Below are 22,619 nucleotides of genomic sequence, written 5' to 3' on the forward strand. Positions count from 1 at the left end.
GTATTAACTGGGCTTCCCTGTAGGCACATGGATATTATCCTATCACAGACAGCATTGTACCTCATGACTGATCTGGATATGTTCTTATTGACAATGAATGCAACACCATTCCTCTTCAATTTGTCATTCCCAGCATAGTAAACCATGTGGTTGTCAGATTCAAAATGGCAAATATCACTCCATTCCAGCTCACTAATGCCTGAGATATCGATGTTTATGCATTCCATTTCATTTTTTACAACTTTCAATTTTCCCAGATTCATACTTTGTACATTCCATGTTCCGATTTTCAATGGATGTTACAGCTGTTTCTCTTCATTTTGAGTTGTGCCCCATCAGCAAATGAAGGTCCCGTGGGCTTTTCTCCCACGGGCTTTACTCCATTCACATCATCACGGTCAACTCTACTTTGAGGAGGCATCTCTTCCCCAGTCGCATTTTGAGTACCTTCCAGCCTGAGGGGCTCATTTTCTGGCACTACATCTGACAGTGTTTCTTTGCTATTCATAAGGTTTTTAGTGACTAAATATTCAGAAGTAGTTCGTCACTCTTTCTTCCTAGTCTGTCTTCATCTGGAAGCTCATCTGAAATCTGTCCACCATGGGTGACCCTGCTGGTATTTAAAATACCGGTGGCATAGCTTTCAGTATCACAGCAACTCACAAGCCACCACAATAAGACAAACTGACGGGAGAGTGGTGGACTAGATTTCACAAATTATTAGTTCTGAAGTTGTTATGACAATGGGGTGTGGCAGGAAGAAGCTAGTCAAAACCTCACTGGATGGCAGCAGTTCCGCAGGTCCTTCCTAGCTATGAGAAGAGCACTACTCTCCCCAGGCAGCAGGACTCCAGTTTGATAGAGCAGTGCAAACAGTTAATCATTCTAGTACTAACTGAAACTTTGGTGGTTAGAACCCACCCAGAGGCATCTCAAAACAAAGGCCTGGCAATCTGTTTCCTTAAGATCACAACTTTGAAAAGGCTATGGAGCAGGGATCTACTCTGCCACCTATACGGTTACCATGTGATTGAACAGCAACTAATTAGATTTCTTTGGTATAACTCTCTTTACATGGCTCTCCTCAGCCTTTTACAAATTCCACTGGGATCCACCCTACCCACTGATCACATGCACAAAACTCAAGATACAAATAAGGGAGGCTTCAAAATTTTTGTGGAAAATTCCATTACCTTTTTTTTTATTCTTAAACAAACTTTTCAAAGCCGAGTTCCAGTCATATCCCTGAACCTCCAACCACCTTAACCTAATGGAGTTTTTCACTCTTAAGCAATTAGCTTGACCATCTATTCAAATGAGGAAATAAGAGGTAGGGTGTAAATGATGAACCAATTTGTTAATTTACTCAATAATGTACCAATATTGCTCTGGGAGTTTGAAGGAGTGAGAAAAAGTTAATCTGTGGCTCTCAGACGGATCACCATCATACTGCCATCATGGACACCAGCCTGTGCTGTCAATGAAGTTGTCCAGAGTCACCAAAGTTTGGGGCAAGAACAGTTCACAGGGACTGTGCACGCTGATGCGCGTGGAGTTCATGGACGACACAAGCTACTCCATCATCCGAAAAGTGAAAAGCCCTGTGTGCGAGGGCCACGTGGTCACCCTAGTTGGGAGTGGGAATAAGAGGCCCAGAGACTGAACTCAAGCTGCTGTCGGATCCTGGATGCCTGGTCCACCACTTGAACTAAGTGGACAATCAGCGATTGTTCAACAGAACATTTATAAGTTTTAAAAAAAAAAAGTTAATTTGTGTAAATCATCAGGTCATATTATTTCCCTACTTAAAAATATTCAATTACTTCCTATACTAGAATTAAAGACAGACAATAAATATCTGGAAAAAATAAACTTTTTTTTTTTTTAAATCTTTTTATTGTGAATTGAGTGAAGGTTCACAGAGCAGATCATCAGTTTTACATTCATCAAATTATATACTTGGCTTCATTACAATGATTGCAATCCCCTTCTTATAACATCAGTCCTGATGTGGTGCTGTGGGTTAATGCACCAGACTAAAGCCGTTTGAACTGCAAGGTCGGCAGTTCAAGCTCACCAGCTACTCCTTGGAAACCCTATACAGAGTCCCTATGGGTCAGAATTGACTCGACGGCACTTAACAACAACAACTTCTATTCACTTATATTCTTGTCTTCCATTATCTCCTTATTTCCTCTGCCAACCTCCCTCTTGTTGAATATTGCCCCGTTGCCCATGTTAACATGTGTCTATAGCCCATGAATAACAGCCCCCCATAACCATCAAAAGAAATTTCTTTTAAAATTACAATTATTTTCTCTTTGGTTATCAAATTTTATTTTGAAGTTATAAAAATGTATCATAAAGTACATTTATGGGATCATAAAATGATCTCTCTTTTAAAGTTATTTTCCAGTGAACAAAAATGGTGGGGGGTTACCCCCGTTAGAGCTCCAGGTACCAGCAACCTCTCACGCACCGCCAACACTCCAAGACTTCTTTCTCACAAAGCTTGTCAACCAACTCGCGAGAATTGAGCTGTCCTTCGCCCCCTCCCTCCCAGCCAACTCAGTCCCACCCATTTCCTGTCTGCCGAGCTTCTGACGTCAGAAGTGCGACGGAGCAGGGGAACAGCGGTATTTGGAGGGGAAGTGCCCTTTACGGAAGTGATATTTACGAGGATCGTGGGTGGGATGGTTGTGGGAAGGCTGATTTTAAGACTTCTGCGGGCACCTTCCAGTGCCATGGCCCAGAGTCCGCTAAAGGGTGCGTCCCCCTCCAGGGGCATGGATCGCGGCCCACGGAGGCTCTCCATCGAAGGCAACATTGGTAAGGGCTGGAAAGTGGCTGCCACACCGTGGCCTCAGTCCTACAGGTGGCTGAGAGAACGGGGGACGCAAGACCCGGAATCCTGTCGTCTGAAAAGGCGGGGCTGCTTGTTCTGAGCTGTCAAGACATTTTCCCTCCCAAGCGCACTCTGAGCTTTTGCCTTTTTGTTTTTTCGTATGTCAGGTCTCAATACCCGCCCACAGGAGCACGTTTGCTAGGACGTAAGAAGGCACGCAGTTGGCAGACAGAACAAGACTTAGTGCTTAATTGATTTAGTAGATTAGCTAATGTGACGTATCGAAGACATTCTAGCAGCAAACAGCATTTCTTACATTAATTCAACAAATGACACAGTGAGCCAACCCCAGATGAACAGACACTGTATTTGACCCTGGGGTTACAGCAATGAACAAAACAAAATTTTCTCCTCTCATGGAACTAATATTCTAGTGGAGCGAGAAGGACAATAAATAACCTATTAGGCAAAGTAAACAATGTTAGATGGTAATGAGTGTGGTGGAGAACAACCAAGAATGAGGGGTTAGGAAGGGTAGTCAAGTGGCATTTAGCAGAGACGCAAAGAAGGTGAGGAACAGAGAGCTATGTGGAAACTGGGGGAAGAATCTTTTCAGAATAGAGAAAAGTAAGTCAAAAGGCCCTAAGCTGAGAAGTGTGTTTAGGGAACAGGAAAGCCAGTGTGACTGAGATAGAGTAAGCAAGGAGGAAAGTGGGGGTGGAGGAAATCAGAAGGGTAAAGGTTGACCAGATTGTGTAGACTTTGTAATCCATTGTGGTCTTCTACTGTGACTTGAGGGGGAGACCTTTGGAAGGATTGAGCGGTCAAGTGACATTATTACCATGAGTCAGAACTGACCTAATAGCAATTAACAACAGTCTTAAAAGATCAGTCAGATATGTTGAAAGCAGAAGGTGTCTGGAAGTTACTGTAATAATTCCCCTGAGTTATGGTGACTTGGACCAGAGTGGTAGCAGTGAAGGTGGTGAGAAGTAGTTAGATTCTAGTTGTTTTTTATGGTAGGGTCAACAAGATTTGGTGACAGATTGGATATGAGGTGTGAGAGAAAGGGGTCAGTAATGACTCCTAGTGTGGCACTGTAGGATAAGCACTGGACTGAGAAGTTTGAACTGCAAGGTCAGCAGTCCAAACCCACCAGTCACTCCTTGGAAACTCTATTTAGGGTCACTATGGGTCAGAACTGATTTGATGGCACTTAACAACAACAATAACAACTCCCAAGTATTTTGACTTCAAATGGCTTTCCAGTTTCTTTAAGTGGAGAATACCAAGGGAGGCAAGGTTATCAAGAATTTTATTTTAAGTATGTTATCCTATCCACTGCCATGTGATTGATTCCAACTCATAATGATCCTGTAGGACAGAGTAGAACTGCTCCATAAAGTTTCTGAAGCAAACAGCCTCATCTTTCAACGGTAGAGCAGCTGGTAGGTTTGAACCTTCAGTTTTCAGTTAGCAATCCAATGTGTAACCCACCAGGACTCCTTTTGAATATGTTCAGTTGTTTATATGCTTACTTAGACATTCAAGTAAAGATGCTGAGTAGGCAGCTGGATGTAAGTCTGGTGTGCAGAGTCTCTGTGGACTGGAGCTATAAATGTAGATGCTACATAATGCTGTTGAGAAGACTGAGCCTTGGAGGTTGCAAATGTTAAGAGATTGAGGAGATGGGGAGGAATCAGCAAAGCAGGTTGAGAAAGAATGGCCACTGAGGAGAAAAACTAAGTAATAGTCAAGAAGTGAATATGTTCAGGTGAAGGAAATGATCAACTCTGTAAAGCTGTTTAAGTAAATAAGTACTGGAGGTCTTTGCAAACTCAGTTATTAGGAGTGGTTAGCCTTAAAACCTAAGGGGAGTAGGTTCAACAAGAAGGGGGAGGTGAGGAATTGGCAACAGTGATAACTATTTGGATGAGTTTTCTTTTGGAGAGGAGACATGGGGTTGTGGTTGAGAGTTTTTTCTTTTCCTTTTATGGGAGAAATTGCAACATGTTTTTAAGTTGATGGGTATAGTGTAGTAGAGGGGGAAATCTTGATAATGGGTTGGAGAGGATAGAATCACTTGAGTGATGGCAAAATATATCAGCAACAACTCAGGTAGGTGTAATGGGAATCTGTGGAAAATCTTTTGATTGAGTCCGTTTTTCCTCATTGAAGTAGGAAACAAGGCCATCATTTGACTGAAATTTGAGCCATGGGCACGAGTTCATTTCCTGACCTGAAGGGTGACTAAGGACCATAATCTCAGGGTTTCACCAGCAATCAAGTTGATTTTTTTAAAGGAAATCAACTGGGATGTGTGAATATAAAGAAAGCTCCCAAAGCAGGCACTCCCCTTGTTTTGTCTTACTTACTGCAATATCCATAGTGCCTTGCATCCAGTTTGTTGAGTGAATAAATAAATTCATTGGAACCACTTGGAGCAAATAGACTAATGGTGGCTCTTTAGTAGTTGATGGAGAACAATCAACCTTCTTCGTGTCTCTGCTAAATGCCACTTGACTACCCTTCCTAACCTCTCATTCTTGATTGTTCTCCACCACACTCATTGTGGCTCTTTATTAGAAAATGCAGCCCTGAACAGAGGCAGTGGAGGGATGAAGAAGAAGTGATGGTTTGGAGAGATTTTGGAAATAGGATTGACAGGATTTGGTCACCACTTGAAGCTAAGGGGTAAGAAAGAGTAGAGGATGATACTGGAGTTTCTACATTGGTAACTGGCTCTAAAACTGAAAATGGAAATAAAGGAAGAGGTAGTCTGGAGAGATTAAGAGTAATATATTTTGTTTGAGGTGCCTGTGAGATATACACTTTGAAACATTTTAAAGTAGATTGGATTTGATTGGTTGGTTGGTTATGTGCCATGGAGTCAGTTCCAACTCATAGCGACCCTGTACAGGGTTTCCGAGGCTGTAAATCTTTACGGGAGCAGAAAACCTCATCTGTCTCCCGCAGAACAGCTGGTAGTTTTGAACTGTTGACCTTGTGGTTCACAGCCTGATTCGTAACCACTACGCTACCAGAGCTCCTTAAAGTAGCTTGGATTATATACCTGGAATTAAGGGAGAGCTGAGATTCAGATTTAGAACTAGTTGGCTTGTTGGAAATAACTGTTGAAGCCTAGGAAGTGAAGGCAGTTGCCTAAGGAAAATGTGATTTACGAGAAGTGGATTATTCCTTGCTATGGAATCAATTAAGGAGCTATGGTCACTCAGGGTCGGCAGTTCGAAACTACTAGCTGTTCCGCAGGGAAAAGATGAGGCTTTCTGCTCCTGTAAAGATTCACAGCCTCGGAAACCCTGTACAGGGTCACTATGCGTGGGAACCGACTCCACGGTACATAACAACAACAATAACATGGAGTCAGTTGCGACTCACAGCGACCTGATAGGACAGTAGAACTGTTCCATAGGTTTTCTGGAAGCCAACTGTCACACCTTTCTCCCTTAATGGAAGCCAACTGTCACACCTTTCTCCCATGGAATTGTTGGTGGGTTTGAACCTTTGGTTAACAGCCAATCACTTAACTACTGTGCCACCAGGGTTACTTAGAGGTGGACTGTTAAGTGCCATCAAGTCAGTTCTGACTCATAGCGACCCTGTATAGGATTTCTGAGGATTAGCTGGTGGGTTTGAACCGCCAATCTACAGCACCACATCAGGACCCAGAAGTGTACTGTTGTTATTGTTGTTTTGTGCTGTTAAGTTGATTCCAATTCATAGCAACCCTGTATAGGGTTTCTGAGGAGCAGCTGGTGGGTTTGTACTGCCAACCTTGTGGTTTAAAATCCAGTGCTGATTCTACAGCACCACACTAGGAGTCTAGAATTGGACTAGGGGCCTTAATATGGCTCTTTCTAGTTTCATCTCCCACTACTTGCTGTCACCCCACACATCCTGATGCCTCCCTCAGATTCATTAGTCACTTCTTCCTTTGTATGCTCTCGACACTATACTTACAACTGTTGCAGCACCTGAATTGGGTTGAGATTGTTTGCACATTCAACACCTTCTCTTACTCAGCATCCTGTTCATCGTCATATTGCCAGCACCTAACCCCCTGCATGACCCACTGTACTCATTCAGTGTTTACCAGATGCTTAAATTCAGTGCTCTCATATCCATGTGGATGTTAGTCACTGGTTCCCACAGAGGGGATATATTAAATGACTCTTTCCATCAGATCAAGAGGATCTTGTTGAATCATGGTTGACACCCCCAAACAAATCTAATGAAAGTACCCATTTGTGAAACCTGAGCAGAGAATGGTGAGCCCCTGTTCTAATTGAAATAGGTATGTTTAGAGGGGCTTCTTTGATAGTACTGTTGTTCTAAATCCTGCTGTCTGAATCTGGAGGTTTTACCCTGCAGATACCAGCATGTTAAGAAAGTTTGTCTATGGTAGCACCTAATGGCATCTAGCATGAGTTACGAAGTCATATGCAATGTGGTATTAGAAGTCCAAACCTGAGTGTCCAGAACCCCATAAAATCTAAAAAGTAAAACACCTTCAGAGTATTCCTCACTGAAGTATATAACTGACTTCCAAGGCCAGTTGTTTTATATGATTACAAACCTAAATTAAAGAAGGGCTTGCTGTGTGGAATGCTCTTATCAGTGAGTCCTGTCAGACTATTTTCACTTTTTATTTTTACAAAGCCCCAACCAGAGAAGAGGAAACTTTTATACTTTGGAGTCTAGAGACTTCTACAGTAAACTGTAGAAGACTCTCTAATAGCCTGCTAATTTAACATCACTAATATTTGTCTTTTACTTTCTTTCTTTCTTTTTTTGGATGTGTGCGTTTATTGCTGTAAATTGCCCTCTGAGCACTGCTTTTGCTATATTCCCAAGGTTTTAGTATGTTGTGTTGGTTTTTTGTTGGGGAGTGGAGTGGGTAGGAGTAAGGAGAGTAGTTAGAGTCAGTACTGTGGCTAGATCTAGGCAAGGTCTAGGACTTCCTTTAGTGTTAGAGTCATGGTTAGGACTAGGGTTAGTGTTAAGGATAACGGTTGGGCTAGGGCTAGGAGTAAGGCTTTGTCGCGTTTTTAGGGTTACAGTTAGGTTTTATTTATTTTTTTCTTGGAATGTGTTTTATTTTCTCTTCATTTAGAAGTTCTGTAACTGGACTATTCCTGCTTTGCTTTACTTTATTCTATTGTTGTAACTGTGTCTCTGGTTCTGTTTGCAGTCTTACAGGCCTATTTTACTTTGCATACTTCTATATCTGGGCTGAGTCTAGGTAATATTGTCACATATATTAGTCTCAGGTTGTTGTCTGCTGTTGTTTGTTCTCTGTCCAAAGAACTTCCTTTAGTTAATTTTTTGTAAGATTGGTCTGATTTGAACAAATTCTTTTAATTTCTGTTTGTCTGAAAATTAACTTCGCCATCATATTTGAGGGACAGTTTTTCTAGAGGCAATTTTTTCTTTCAGAGTTTTAGGTATGTCTTTCCATTGTCCTCTTGCCTGCATGGTTTCTTCTGAGAAAGCAGAAGCGTAGTCTTATTAGTTTTCCTTTGTTGATAACTTTTTGTTTTTCCTGAGTTGTTCTCAGGGTTCTTTCCTTGTGTTTGGTTTTGAAAAGTTTGATTCTAATGCCTTGGTGCTTTTATTTTGGGGGTCTATCCTGTTTGGAGTTTAACTTCTTGAATGCCTATCTTCTCATCTTTCATGATGTTGGGGAAGTTTTCTTCCAACAGCTCTTGGACAATATTCTCTGTTTTTTTGTGTGTCTTCCTTTTCTAGAGTTCCTGTCACACGTAAGTTATTCCCCCTTGATATTGCCCCACATTAGTCTTAGACTTTCTTCAGATTTTTTGTTTTGTTCTGATTGTTCCTGTAGCGGATGACTATTGAGAAATTTTTCATTAAGCTCAATAATTCAGCTTTCTGTTGATTCAGTTCTACTTTTTTTTTTTGTTTTTTTGCCCTTTCATCCTTTCATTGGTTCAATTCTTTTTTTTTTGGTGCCCTTCTATTTCATGAAGTCTTAGTGATAGTCTTCTGACTTTCTAATTGCTCTTTTTGTTTTTGTATGTTTTGCATTAGCTTGTCAGTTTGTTTCTTGAGCTTTTCCAGTTGTCTGTTTTCATTGATTTCATCTGTAGTTTTCTCAGTCTTTCTTGCAATCCATTATAGTTGTGTAATTACTATTCTTTTAAATTTCTTATCAGATAATTCTGATGCCATTTTTGGTACTATATTTTCTGACTCTGTATTTTGGTCACGTGTTTGAGGCACCCTGTCTTGTTTCTTTGCCTAAACTGAAATTGTTTGCTTTCTCTGAGACATTGTGCTATTGCATTTACATTTAATTGATGATTGCATATTGTTTTGTTCTCAGACACTCACCAGTTGTCTCCTGGTGGATGCCGTTGTTGTTGTTGTTGTTGTTATGTGCTGTGGAGTCGGTTCCGACTCATAGTGACCCTACACAGGGTTTCCAAGACTGTAAACCTTTATGGGAGCAGACCACCTCATCTTTCTACAGCGGAACTGCTGGTAGTTTTGAACTGCTGACCTTGCGGCTCACAGCCTGATTCGTAACCACTATGCTAGGTAGAGACCAGAAATGTGACCGCAGTTAGTTCTCTGTTCACTGGGTGTGCATTGTAGTTCAGGGTGGGTTCTTGCACCTCCAGAAGCAAGGATACTAAGCCAGGGATTTGACCCCAGACAGAGCAGAAACTGTGCAGGAAAGGGTGCTGCTGGCCAATGGTTGTCGAAGGTAGGAACTGACCATGGCCCCAGCTACCAGAAGGGTATGGGAACCAGGGAGAATTGCACCCCTTTGTCGCCAACCTCCAGCCTCATCCTGTGCCTATAGACTGCTGTATCAACAGCAGCTTGCAAAAGTTCAAGATGGCATACTACACCATGTCAGCCCACAGTCTGCCTGGTTTTCTTCTCTCTCTCTGCTTCTGTTCACTTTCCTCTTCCAGTCAGTACTCAGGCCACCTCACTGTCCCATCCTCTGATGCTCAGGGTTCTAGAATCTCCATCTGTATATGTGTCACTCAGGCTCTCATGTCTTTGCTGCAGAGCGTAGACTCAGTGCTTCTCTTTACTCTGCCATCTTGCCCAGGAGTCTTTGTCCTTTGTTTTTGTTGAGTGTAAACAATTAGGCAAAGAATCCTTGGGGATGGGGGGCAGAAGAACCTATTTATTCCAAACATTGAACATTGGATTTTCTCTTTCTGCATTTTTGCTACTTGGGTACTCAGGATATTAGGGGACTTAGTCTTAATTCATGATTTCAGAAAGTGAGCTTCTAGTGTAGCTGGTGAGGTGATAGTGTTAAAGTTCCATCGAGTTGGTTCCATCCGACTCCGTTCCAACCCTATATAATAGGGTTTCTAGGACTGTAAAGTTTTGGGGAGCAGAAAACCGTATTTTTCTCCTGTGGACTGGTGGACTTGAACTGCTTGCTGGTCTTGGGGTTCAAAGTCTAGTGCTTATCCTACAGAGTCACCATGCTTCTGGTGAGGTGATGAATGAACAGATAATTACAGCGTGATAAATGTAGGTACAGGCATTGTAAACTTGAGTGGGTATCATCAACTCTGTCTAGGGATGCTCTGCCTGGGCGGGCACCCAGTGAAGCTGAGAGAACTCAGGGAGATTTCACAGAAAATGCAGCAATGGAAGAGTGGATCAATGGGGTAGAAGGCATGGATCAGAGAAGATCTTGAGTGCTGAATGGAGGAGTTTGGATCTTAACACTAGAAGCTGTGAGAAATTGTGTGTGTGTGTGTGTGTGTGTGTGTATATAAACACAGTTTTATGAAATGAAAATAAAAAGGTTGAGGGGAAGATGTATTAAGTTTCTTTTAGACTTGGTAGCATAGTGAGTTAAGCATTCGGTTCCTAACTGCAAGGTTGATAGCTCAAATCTACCAGCTGCTCTCTGAGAGAAAGATGTGGCAATCTGTTCCCAAAAACGGTAAAGCCTTGAAACCCTGTGGAGCCATCCTACTCTGTCCTAGAGGATCGCTATTATCAGAATCAACTTGAGGGCAGGGGGTTTGGTTTTTTGGGTTTTGGCTAATTTTTAAGTTTGCCCAGAATGCTCTGAGAATCAGAACCTGTATGGATGATCCTATTTACTTGGTTTTAGAAGATTGGAATCTAAATTCCTTGGAGGCAAAATCTCAATCTAGTTCCTCATGTTCCAAGGAGCTCTGGTAGCATAGTGGTTACGAATTGGGCTGCGAACCGCAAGGTCAGCTGTTTGAAACTGCCAGCTGTTCCGCGGGAGAAAGATGAGGCTTTCTGCTTCCATAAAGATATACAGCCTCAGAAACCCTGTTCAGGGTTGCTATGGGTCAGAACCGACTTAACAAAACAACAAGTGTCTAAACATTTAGTAATGACTGCGTAAACATCTGTGAGTGGCTGAGCACAGCATCAAATGCGGTGCCTGAAATAAAAGCTTTCAAGTCTCTTTGAAAACAACTTGAAAATTTTTTTTGAAAAGCTTCTCTTTACTGCCTTTGATTTCTTGGTAAAGGATTTTATCAGTAGACTTTTTCATGTTCAAGAGAAGAAAATGTCTGGAGGTGGATGATATGTTTAAGAGACTCCTATGAAATAGGACTATATTAAAGTGGTTGCTGTTGTTGTTGTTAAGCGCCACTGAGTTCATTCCGACCCATAGCGACCCTGTACAGGTCTTCCAAAGAGCAGCTGGTGAGCTTGAAACACAAACCTTGTGGTTCAAACCAACTTTGCAGTCCAGCGCATAAATACACAGTACTACACCAGGAGTCCATATTAAAGTTGTAAAATATGTTATTTTCATGTTACATCAGGTAATACCTACTAGATTTTAGTATAGGCGTCTTTAAAAAAAATGTGGGAGGAAAAACCACGACACAGAAAAAAATGAACATTAACATCTGAACCGTTTGTCCAGCTTGTGGAATGACAATCTTGGAACATATGACAAGTTGGCATACTGAAATAATACACTCCCAGAAAGTGCCTCTTACCCTTTTTCAAGTCGTGACACATATAACAAATTATACTGATGTTGAAGTCCCCGAGGGATTTAGGGTTTGTCAATATGCTGCTTCTGAGGTTTGATACCTCCCAAAGTTTGACATTACAAGCATATTGAAAGATTATAGTTAAGCTGGGATCTACCTAAATTGTGATAAATCTGAGATAATGATAGCATACAAAGATGGTACTTTGCATTTGTTACTGTTAAGTACCATTGAGCCAATTCTGACTCATTACAAATCTGGATATGTTTTCTGCAAGCAGTCCTGGTAGCGTGGTGGATCACGAGCTGGGTTGTTAACAGCAAGGTCAGCAGTTTCAATCTACTTCATGGGAGAAAGATGAAGCTTTCTGCTCCCATGAAGATTTACAGCCTCCGATGCCCTATCCTGTACAGGGGCCCCTCTGAGTCGGAACTGACTCAATGGCACACAACCTCTACCACCATCATAGGGTTTCTTAGGAGTGGCTGGAAGGTTTGAACCGCAGATCTTGGTGGTTCTGGTACTTTTCACAGAGACCCCAAAAAAGGGAGAACTGTGTCAGTTTGCTTCGTGATTTCCAAAGGAGAGAGGCTTTGGGTAGACATGGTGCCGAGCCTCTGCAGCATTGGAGACCTAAACGCCATTATCCTATGGAGCCTCTGGGAACTCTTTTAAAAGTTGTTGTTAAAAAATGATAACTAAAACCTAGGCAAGAAGTGGGGGTAAAAAAAACCTTATGATCTGGTATCATAGTACTAAAAAGGTTATGAAGTACCTGGCTTAGTAATGATAAGTATATAACTTTGAATTAAGTTTTGAAATACATGTACCACATGCTGTGGATCAGTGGCAATCACAGCTGAGTTCCAGTGGAATGTAGCTGAAGAAACAGTGCCTTGTGGTGAATGACCAGACTCTCTAGCATGGAAGGCATAGCCCTCAGACCTTCCATGCCATTTGCTCTGATTCTGTGCTGATACAGGCTTCTCATTACACAGTGGGCTTTCCAGAAGCCTTGAAGTGGGATGCAGGGTGGGATTGTTGCCCTGAGTATCAATGGGCATGTTCCAAGTCATTGGAACTCTATGTTTCCGTTACATGTAGACTGTTGGCATTCCAGATTCAGGGTGCTGAAATGACATGAATGGGATTCTCAAAGCCCTGACTGTTCTTAGATGAACTAATAGAGCCTGGTCTCAGAGATGACGTTGGCATTTTCTAACCCTCAGAGCCCTTCCTTTCCATCAACAATAACTTTTTGAGTAATTGTCTTTATTTATTTTTTGTTTTCAGACTCAAGTTGTTTATTCCCATCATAAAGTTTAAAAAGAACAATTTGTCTAAAAATCAGGTTGTTGTTAAGTGCCATCGAGTCGGTTCCAACCCATAGCGACCCTATACAGGGTTTCCGAGGCTGTAAATCTTTATGGGAACAGAATGCGTCTTTCTCCCGCAGAGCGGCGGGTGGTTTCAAACTGCAGGCCTTAAGGTTCGCAGCCCGATTCATAACCACTACGCTACCAGAGCTCCTTAAAAATCAGGTAAAGGGTAGTAATTGTCTTTAATGTAATTCTAACAGTCATTCAATCCCACCTGTCTAACAAATTAACTGTCTTCATCCTTACATATTAATTAAAATAGCTTTTCAGCCTATAGGCAGAATCAGAGGCCTGCAATCTAAATATTCTCCAACTGGGCCAAATATTTTAAACAAGAGACTATTCAGGGCAGGTGTGTATCAACTAATTTGTAACTCCCTGCTACTTTGTTAGGTGTTCTGTGACAAACCCAGAGGGTCTGATTGAGTAGTCTGGTATATAAGTATGAAGTACATATTTTTTTAACTTCCTCTGTTGATTTTTATGAGATTGTTGTAGATAGCAGTCTCAAATACAATTCTTCATCAAGATCGGTTGGACCATACTTATAAAATGTCTGCTCCTGGAGTCCAATCCCAGAAATTCAAATCCTGCTAGGAAACCAAAACTGATACCCATAAAACCATCATGAAATAATTAAATGCTAAACATATTGTAATTAATTGACAAATATTTCTTGGGTTGATTCAGAGGATCAGTGTAGTCAGAATCCAGTGTGAGCTAGCCAAGTCCTGAACTTCATAGAGGTGGTAGGACTTTAGGCTTGATGGGGGAAAGGATTTGGCCGGAAGAGCAGTGAAAGGCATTTATATATTGAAGTGTGGGAAGAGCAGAGACTGAGCAGATGTGAAAAGGCAGACATCAGTTGGGTGGAGGTGGGGATTGAGAGATGAGTGTGCTTTTACAAAATGCACATATTCATGTTCTTATCCTGTTTATTCAGAAAGAGGTTGGAGTGGTGTGTAATAAATGTCATGTATTGGATATGTGGGCAGATGTGCTGAGACATCTTTGTGCTGAAGAAGTAACCATGATTGACTGATAGAATTGTCTTGGGGGGGGGTGCCCACTTTCTTTTTCTTGGTTTCATTTGGGTTCTTTCTGAGGTTGGAACTCACTTGAGAAAGACCACCTCAAATAGAGAAGAATGAGCCTTCCATTGTATTATATAGATACTTGTTATAATTTTGTGCCTTGTGCAAACCTGGGTTCCAGAAGAAACAGAAATTAATGTGTTATGTGTTTTGTTTATTCAATCTGATCATTAGACTGGGCTTTGACTCCTTCCTGGAGGAGCCTCTTCTTCTACCTGTGGAAACACTGTTCCCTCTGCTCTGATGGGTGGAATGTCACCCAGAATACAAGGCCAGCCAACACTGAATTAGCTAGTTAGCTTGGAGGTGTCAGGGTCTGGAAAGGCTTCACACAGGAAGGATGTCTGAGCAGAGTCTTAAAGATTGAGTAGGAGTTGACCAGGTGGTGCACCAGGAAATGGAAAAAGCTTATGCAACATCACATTGCAGAAGATATGGCATGATTAGAGTTGGAGGGAGTTTGGTTTAACAGGAACATAGGATGCCTAAAAGGAAGCGGAGACCAGATAAGTGGGTGTACGGACTAAATCTTGACATGGCTCCTGGACCTTGTTAAAGAGTTTGAATTTTGTCATTTAGGCAACAATGTGTTGTCAAAAGGTTTAAACTGTTTTCCTTTGTGTTTAGTGTGGTTGCAGTGTGGATAATGGTTTTGAAGAGGGCTAGGCCAGAGTTGGAGAGGCAAGGGAAGATGAGAGCCAGGTCTTGAGTATAGATATGGGATGGAGAGAAAAGAACAGATGCGGACATTTCGGAAAATAGATAAAAAAGGACTTGGTGACCACTTGGGTTTGGCAGATGAGGAAAAGTTCTGACATGAGCAGTGAATGGCTAATGCTGCCATACCCAAAGGTCTGGCATACAGGAGGAAACTCAGTCTTCTGGGGAAGATGATGAGTTCATTTAGGAAAGATATTGACCTTTCCAGTGGAAAGGGACATCCCAGTGGAGATTTCTGGAGGGCTGCCGTTGGATAATGGCTCTGGAGCCCAGGAGAAGTATGGGCCAGACATGGTGTAAATGAGAAAAGACAACTTGAATGTTGTAGTGCTAAGTGATTTCATCTCAAAAATATTTCTCAAAGCACCCGCTGCTTTTTCATCTACTTTGCCATCACCCTGATCCAAGCTACATGTTATCTTTGGCTTCAATCCATTCTTACACAGTTTAAAACTCACCACTGACTTGCCATTGTCCTTAGAGTAGAATTCAGACTTCTTAGCCTGGCCACAAGGCCCTTCATGCCCTGGCCTCTACCTGTTGTCCTTTCCAAACTCACCGAGTCACTCCTCTCCCTCACTCAGTCATACTGGCTGCTTTTTATAGCCTCAGCCCTCTCTTCGGTCTTGTGCGCCTTGATCGTGTCTCTTCCGAGCTTTAGTCATGCTCCTCCTCTGCCTGACTGCTCTTCTCCCACCTCTAGCCTGGCTAGCTCCTCAACTCTTAGGTCTTGTTTCCCATGTCATTTTTTCAGATGGGACTTCTCTGATGTCCTGAGCTCTAGTGTGGTCATCCTGTAGGAACAGACTCAGTGGCACTTAACAACAACAACCACAACAAGAAGAAGCATTTAACATAATTTGTTAGTTACTGTGTTTGTTTAGTATAGGTAGTTCCCAGATTATGAGCAATTTCTGCTTCTAATCCTTTGTTGAGGTTGAATTTTTACATTAGTCAGAACTGTTGGGTACAGTTCATATCTAAAAGCAGCTAGTCAAATGTTTGTCTTACTATATAGTATATAGTATACCTCTGCATTATAAACAAAACAAAAAATATGGAGAAAAAAACAAAACACTTTCAAATCTGCTAAAAACATCTTTAATGAAATAATAATAATATACCTGTTGTTGTTGTTGTTAAGTGTCATCAAGTCAGTTCCGACCCATAGAGACCCTGTATAGGGTTTCCAAGGAGCAGCTGGTGAGCTTGAACTACAGACCTTGCAGTTCAAATGACTTTTCAGTCTGATGCATTAGCCCACAGTGCCACACCAGGACTCCTAGTCCTCACGTATTGACTATATCCGTATCTGTTATTTTGCACATTAACGACTCCCTAATCTACCAGTCCTGGTGTGGCGCTTTGGAATAAAGCACTGGACTACAAGATCAGTTTGAACCACAAGGTTGGCAGTTCAAACTCACCAGCTGCTCCTTGGAAACCCTACACAGAGTTGCTAAGAGTCTGAACCAACTCTCCAGCACTTAACAATAGCAACAACCTACTAGTCCAGGATGTATGGAAGAAAGAAAGGGGCTGTCCCCAGAGTATTTAACCCGTCTGGAGCTCTCTCCTGGGGTGCCCCACCCTCCAGCCCGCCTTGAGGTCAGACAATGGCTGGCTGGCAGCGGGTGGTGACCGTGGGTGGTGCTTGCCTCTGTAAGGCTGCCGGGCTACCCCACTTCCCACACCAAATGCGCTGTGTGCGCTGTGAAGCCTGTGTTGGGATACTGGGCAGCTGAGGAGACCCAGTCAGCAGCCGACAGCCTGGATTCAGATTCCAGTGAGCAGAGTGAGGGTGAGCCTGTGACCACCACAGCCATGGCTGCCCAGCTTAAAGGGCTGGGAGGGGAAAGGGAGGCTCGGGCAGGAAATCTGGAGTATTTCACGTAACACTGATTATTATATAGCAGGCCTGGTATTTTGAAACCTAATCATGTTGGTAAATGAGGAAGAAATGCAGTATTTTGATGCTTGTCGAAAAGTACACATATTACTGATAATGTCTCATGAGGGTGGGGTTACGGGGAGTGCTCTCTGACTTTTCCCCTGCTGGAGAAGGTTGAAAAGGGGCAATCTCCCCTTTTATAGATGGGCATTCTCAGGGGAGGGAACAGGAATGGCCTCCTGGTCAGGACTACTAGCAGCAGCTAAGAATCGAGGAGCTCTTCCACCCTTGACTGTCAGCGAGGGCCCAGACACCCAGGACTTTACTGCTGCCCCGGGCCAGAATGACACTTCTCCACACTTCGACCTTGGCCACACAGGACTGTGCTGCAACTTCAATGGCCCCTGGAGGCTGAGGACAGAATCCATTTTCCTCTCACACCTCCTCCCCAGCTTCTCTGCCCACCTCAGCACAGTGTCACCTGTTCCCCCACCTGTTCATTATTACAAACCATTGTTTGTACCTCACATTTTCATATAATAAGCTATAGGGGGGTTGGTTCATAACAACAGGCTGTAAGTAAGTTGGACCTAATGGACGGTCGTATCCCGGGAGGGCCTGTATCTAATCTCCCATACAGATTCTGTGTGGGCAAACTCCACCAGGTGTCTTGTTTACTGTTTGTTGTACAGCAGGGCCTGGCAGGCCTGAGCACATAGTAGGTACTCTGTGAATATGCAGAGCCTTCAAAAAGTTTGTAAAAAACCGAATGAAAAATAAATGGAATTTTTCTATGAATTTTTTGAAGCCCCCTCATATTTGTAAATTAATAAATACATGAGGGTTGTTATCTTTGTTTTTGATCTGAAAAAACTTGCAACTTCTATACTGTCACCAAACAAATAGAGCTGTGACTAAAACTTTACAATCTATGTGGCTGACTTCATCTACTTTTGACAGTTCTAGAGCATATGTAACTGTTATTACTCTGCCACTCGGGGACTAGGATGTGACAAAGGCTAATCTAATCTACAGGGTATTTTCTTCCTCCTTGCCTGTGTTCTGTATGATGACTTTGATTACCATGGTCTAACCCATCATCTCACAGTGGCATGGCTGCTGAGTTTAGGAACTGGAAAGCCTATGCCTTCCTCCCTTGAATTGGGTATTCAGGGCAGGGTTTAGTAGCAGACTTCTTCAGCCCTGATTTGGGAAGCCTCCCAATCCATGCTATTTGTATTGCAGCTGTGGGAAAGTCCACCTTTGTGAAGTTACTCAAGGAAACTTACCCAGAGTGGCACATCGCTACAGAACCTGTAGCGACATGGCAGGATATCCAGGCCCAGGCGACTGGCACCCAAAAAGTAAGTTTTCAGCTGTGGTGGGTAGTTGGCAGGCCTAGGTGGGTAAATGAACTATGGTAATTTAATTTACTCAGAGTTGGTAAAGTAACCCAGAGTCTCCTTTTTAAAATAGCTTCATTCCAGAAAGCAGACCACATACACCAGAGAGGATATGGCTTGTTTGGATATGTTTGGTGTTGATTTTTGTGGGTTTGTATGTCTATGTAAGTAAGTTACTGCCTCTGCTCTTTGTGGTTTCCCAAAGCAGGTCCAGCGATCCTAGCTTTGAAGATTCATTTTGCCATCCCTACCCTTAAGTATTTATAGTATTATTAAAGAAACTGACAATCAGGATTAATTGTTCATTGCAGTGATATGAATGTTTTTTTAAACTCTTAGTAGTTGGGAGAGATCTTTGGGAGGATCCTGTGACACCTGAATCAGTGCAGAAATAATAGCTACCATTTATAAAGTACACACTCTGTTACATGCTGTGCCCCACACTGCCCATTTCACGTAGACCTCGTGCCTTAGGTCCTTGAGTCAAGTCTGCTGCTTTAGGACAGGCTGTAGGGTGAGTTTCCACACCAACCACATCAGTGTGAGCAGGCAAGGATTGGTTTGTACCTGAACCGAGAGGGTGGAAGCACTGGGCCTCAGGCTCCATGAGCTCCTCCTGCTGCCCACCTGGAACATTCCCTGAATGGCTCATTCCAGTTGTTACCTAATCTTGTATTGAATCCCACTATAAGTCTGACTCATTGGATCAAGTTCTGCCTCTTAAGTCTTTTAACTTTCCCATGTGGTAATTATTCTTGTAGTTGAAGGCAGTGATTTGTCTACTTGTTCTCCCCCTCAGGCCTTCTTTCTTTCAAGGCAAACACCTTCATTTCCCTCATTCTGGAATAACTGTAGGTAATAATCTTCAGTGTCCCACTTAGAGCTTACTAAGAGTGGTGCTCATCACTGAATGTGGTAGAGAGTATCATAGAACTTGTTCATTATTCTACCCCAGGATGGTGTGGCTTTTTTGGGCCGGTACATCATGCTTGTTAAGGAATTTTCTTTCTTTTTTTGTAAAAGCCACTCTGCATGTATGTGGTTTTCCCAAAGCATGCCTAGTCATCTTTACTTTGAAGATTAATATTGCCATTCCTACCCTAAGTATTGAAATCCTGGTGTGGCACTGTGGGTTAATGCGCCAGATGGCAAACCTGTTTGAACTGAAAGGTTGGTGGTTCAAGCTCACCATCCACTACTCGGAAACCCTATACAGGGTTGCTATGGTTTGGAACCAACTCTATGGCACATAACAACAACAACCCTAAGTATTAGGAGTCCTAATGTGGTGCTGCAGGTTAATGCACTGGACTGCAAAGTTACCTTGAATTGCAAGGTGGGCTGTTCAAGCTCACCATCCACTTTGGAAACCCTGTACAGGGTCACTATGGGTCAGAAACGACTCGATGGCACTTAACAGCAACAACAATCCTAAGTATTACGGAGCCCTGGTAGTGTAATGGATTATAAGCTGGGCTGCTAATGGAAGGCCAGCAATTTGAATCTACCAGTTGCTCTGTGGGAGAAAGATGAGGCTTTCTGCTTCCGTAAAGATTTACAACTTCGGAAACCTTGTACAGAGTATCTATGAGTTGGAAATGACTCAGGCACACCATCACTCTAAGTAGTTCCATTATTATTAATGTGTGTGCCTGTGTGCTGTGGGGGAAGTCAGCTACCATGTTATGAGGACATCCCAGAAACCCTGTACAGAGGAGCCTCCTGCCAACAGCTACATGCATAGTCTTCTTGGAAATGGATCCTGCAGCCAGTCAAGCCTTCCAATGACTCTTGTCTCAGCCAGCATCCTGATAGCAACTTCATGAGGAACCCGGAGCCAGAACCACCCATCTGAACCGCTCCTCCCAAGCCTTCCCACATAAAAGAAAAGAGAACGAATGTTTTTAAGACACTGAATTTTGGCACAATTTGTTATGTAGAAATAGGTCACTAGTTCATCTGCAGTTTCATTATCCAGAGTTAAAACATTATGTCCTTTCAAATTTTTTCTACAGAGGAAAAAAAATTATATATACATACATATTTTTTGCATAAATATATAAAATATAAGGAGTCCTGGTGGCACAATGGTTAAGTATTCAGCTGCTACCAACAGGTTGGTAATTCAAACCCACCAGCCACTCCCAGGGAGAAAGATATGACAGTGTACTACCATGAAAATTGACAGCCTGGGATACCCTTATGGGGCAGTTCTGCTGTATCCTAGAGGGTCACTACGAGTCAGAACATTTTGCATTTTTAGACAAAAATAATGATTGTTACCCATATGCCACTTAATATAATATATAAGATCTTCTTTCCACATTAATTTTTATTTTTAAGGTTTTTATTGTGGATTGAGTGAAAGTTTACAGGGCGTATCATCAGTTTGACATTCAACAAATCATATACCTTGTTTCATTACATTGATTATAATCCCCTCCAAGTACCATCAGTTAACAATATTTCTCTCTATCCACTTTAGCTTTTTTTTAAAAACACGCAAACAAAAAAAACACACTTAGGCATATTTAATAATTTACGTCTCCAAAGGGCACATTCTGCAAGTCTGCTCCTGACCACCAGCTCTTAGTCCTTCTCTTCTTAGTCCATGAATCTAGTGTCCTCAGCCGCTCCTCCTCTCCATGCCCCCATCTCTGCCTCCTTCGTTAGCGCTGCTGCTTCTCTGAATAAGGTCCCGCGCATTCAGCTTGTGCGTTTCTCTCTTGATGGTCCTAGGGTCCTCTGTTTCTGGACTGTAAGATCAACCACTCCCTGTTTTTTGTTACAAAACTTCTACCTTTACAATTGTGACAGTCGCGATTAGGCATGATAACAGTTATTCACTATTGAATCTTACAAGTCTTACCCCATCTCTTTTCACCAGACCCATCTAGACAAGATGACACCTATTCAGTGGGGACTCCTTATCTCCCCCCCACCCACAATACTCTTAAACTAAACTCCCTCTTGAAACCTTGTATGCCAGTCACTTTGTGCCTTTATTGCCCCCTCATTTTAGATAGCCAATGTCTAAATCGTCCGTCCCTATATGCTCTGTGCACAGAGCAGATAGCATTGATACTTGATTTGAAGACTCTTTTCCTCTCTGTTGGTATTTAGAGTAACTACCACTCTGAGTATAGGTCAGGTTCATCATGAAGATGCATCATCTGTCACTGTAGCTGTTCCAGTTTGCTTGTCCTTTCTAGTGGGAATGTCTCATCTCACAAGGTTGTGGATGGGACTCAGGATTCCACCTAATGTCCTATACTCTGTAAAAGGCTTTGCATGAGGCTCATTTCACTGGGCAAGTTGTAGAACCCCTTTTAGGTATTCCAATCAGTTATAGGCTAAACGCGGGCTTACAAGTTTTCTCTAATCATGTTTCCCAACATTCCTTTCTATCCCACTCAAGTGTCTATTTTACAATAGTAGGCAAAGGAAGCTAATATTCATAAGGCAGTCAAGGATTTTACTATTATTTACCCTCTTCAAGCTATACCTAGATCCCTGTATCCCAGAGCCCTGTCGTAGTGTTCCCCTATCTATCTTTTTCTTCTGCCTCCTCCCCCCTTCTTGTAGTGCCCTCTCCAACACCCAAAATAAACCCCCCACCGCAACCTCATTGTGGTTACCTTATATTCCATTAGTTCTTCCCTCCATTTAAAATAGTCTATTTTATCCAGTAATCTACCTGACCTTCTTACCACCTGGATCTCTGTTCTTCTGTGTTTATCTTTTTTCACTTTGTAATTGTTTTGATCATAGACTGACCTCCCAGATCCTCTGTTCTTATTTTATTCTGTTCTTGACTCTTTCATTTGTGGACTGAGTTCAGGTTGATGCTGCCATGTACATCATTCTGTAGTTGTTATGTGTTCTTGTTGGCTCTAGTCCACAGAACTTCCTTTAGGATGTTTTTCATAGCAGGGTTGGCTTTGGCAAAATCCCTTAGCTTCTGCTTATCCTGGAATATTTTGATTACACCATCGTATTTGATTGACAGCTTTGCTGGGTAGAGGATTCTTGGGTGGCAGCTTTTTTCTTTCAGGGTTTTATATATCTCTCCTCATTGCCTTCTTGCCTGCTTGGTTTCTGCTGAGAAATACGAGCTTAATCTGATTTGCTTGCCTTTGTATGTTATATTTCTCTTTTCCCTAGCTGCTTCCAAGATCCTGTCTTTATCTTTGATTTTGGAGAGCTTGATTATTATATGTCTTGGTGATTGTCTTTTAGGGTCTATCCATCCTGGGGTTCGTTGAGCTTCTTGAAC

General features: G+C 42.3%; 1 protein-coding gene across 2 annotated transcripts in view; it reads left to right on the plus strand.

Moving 5' to 3' along the window:
- The first annotated feature begins 2,693 nt into the window (after positions 1-2,693).
- DGUOK (deoxyguanosine kinase) overlaps positions 2,694-22,619 on the plus strand; it is a 43,351-nt gene continuing 23,425 nt past the window's right edge. For both annotated transcript variants that reach the window (XM_006872402.1, XM_006872403.1), the window contains exons 1-2: positions 2,694-2,829; positions 18,186-18,304. In XM_006872402.1, coding sequence (XP_006872464.1) covers positions 2,694-2,829; positions 18,186-18,304 — 255 coding nt within the window. The remainder of the gene's footprint in view (positions 2,830-18,185; positions 18,305-22,619) is intronic.

This window comes from Chrysochloris asiatica, unplaced genomic scaffold (assembly GCF_000296735.1).
Source record: "Chrysochloris asiatica unplaced genomic scaffold, ChrAsi1.0 scaffold00197, whole genome shotgun sequence".
NCBI classification, from domain to species: Eukaryota; Metazoa; Chordata; class Mammalia; order Afrosoricida; family Chrysochloridae; genus Chrysochloris; species Chrysochloris asiatica.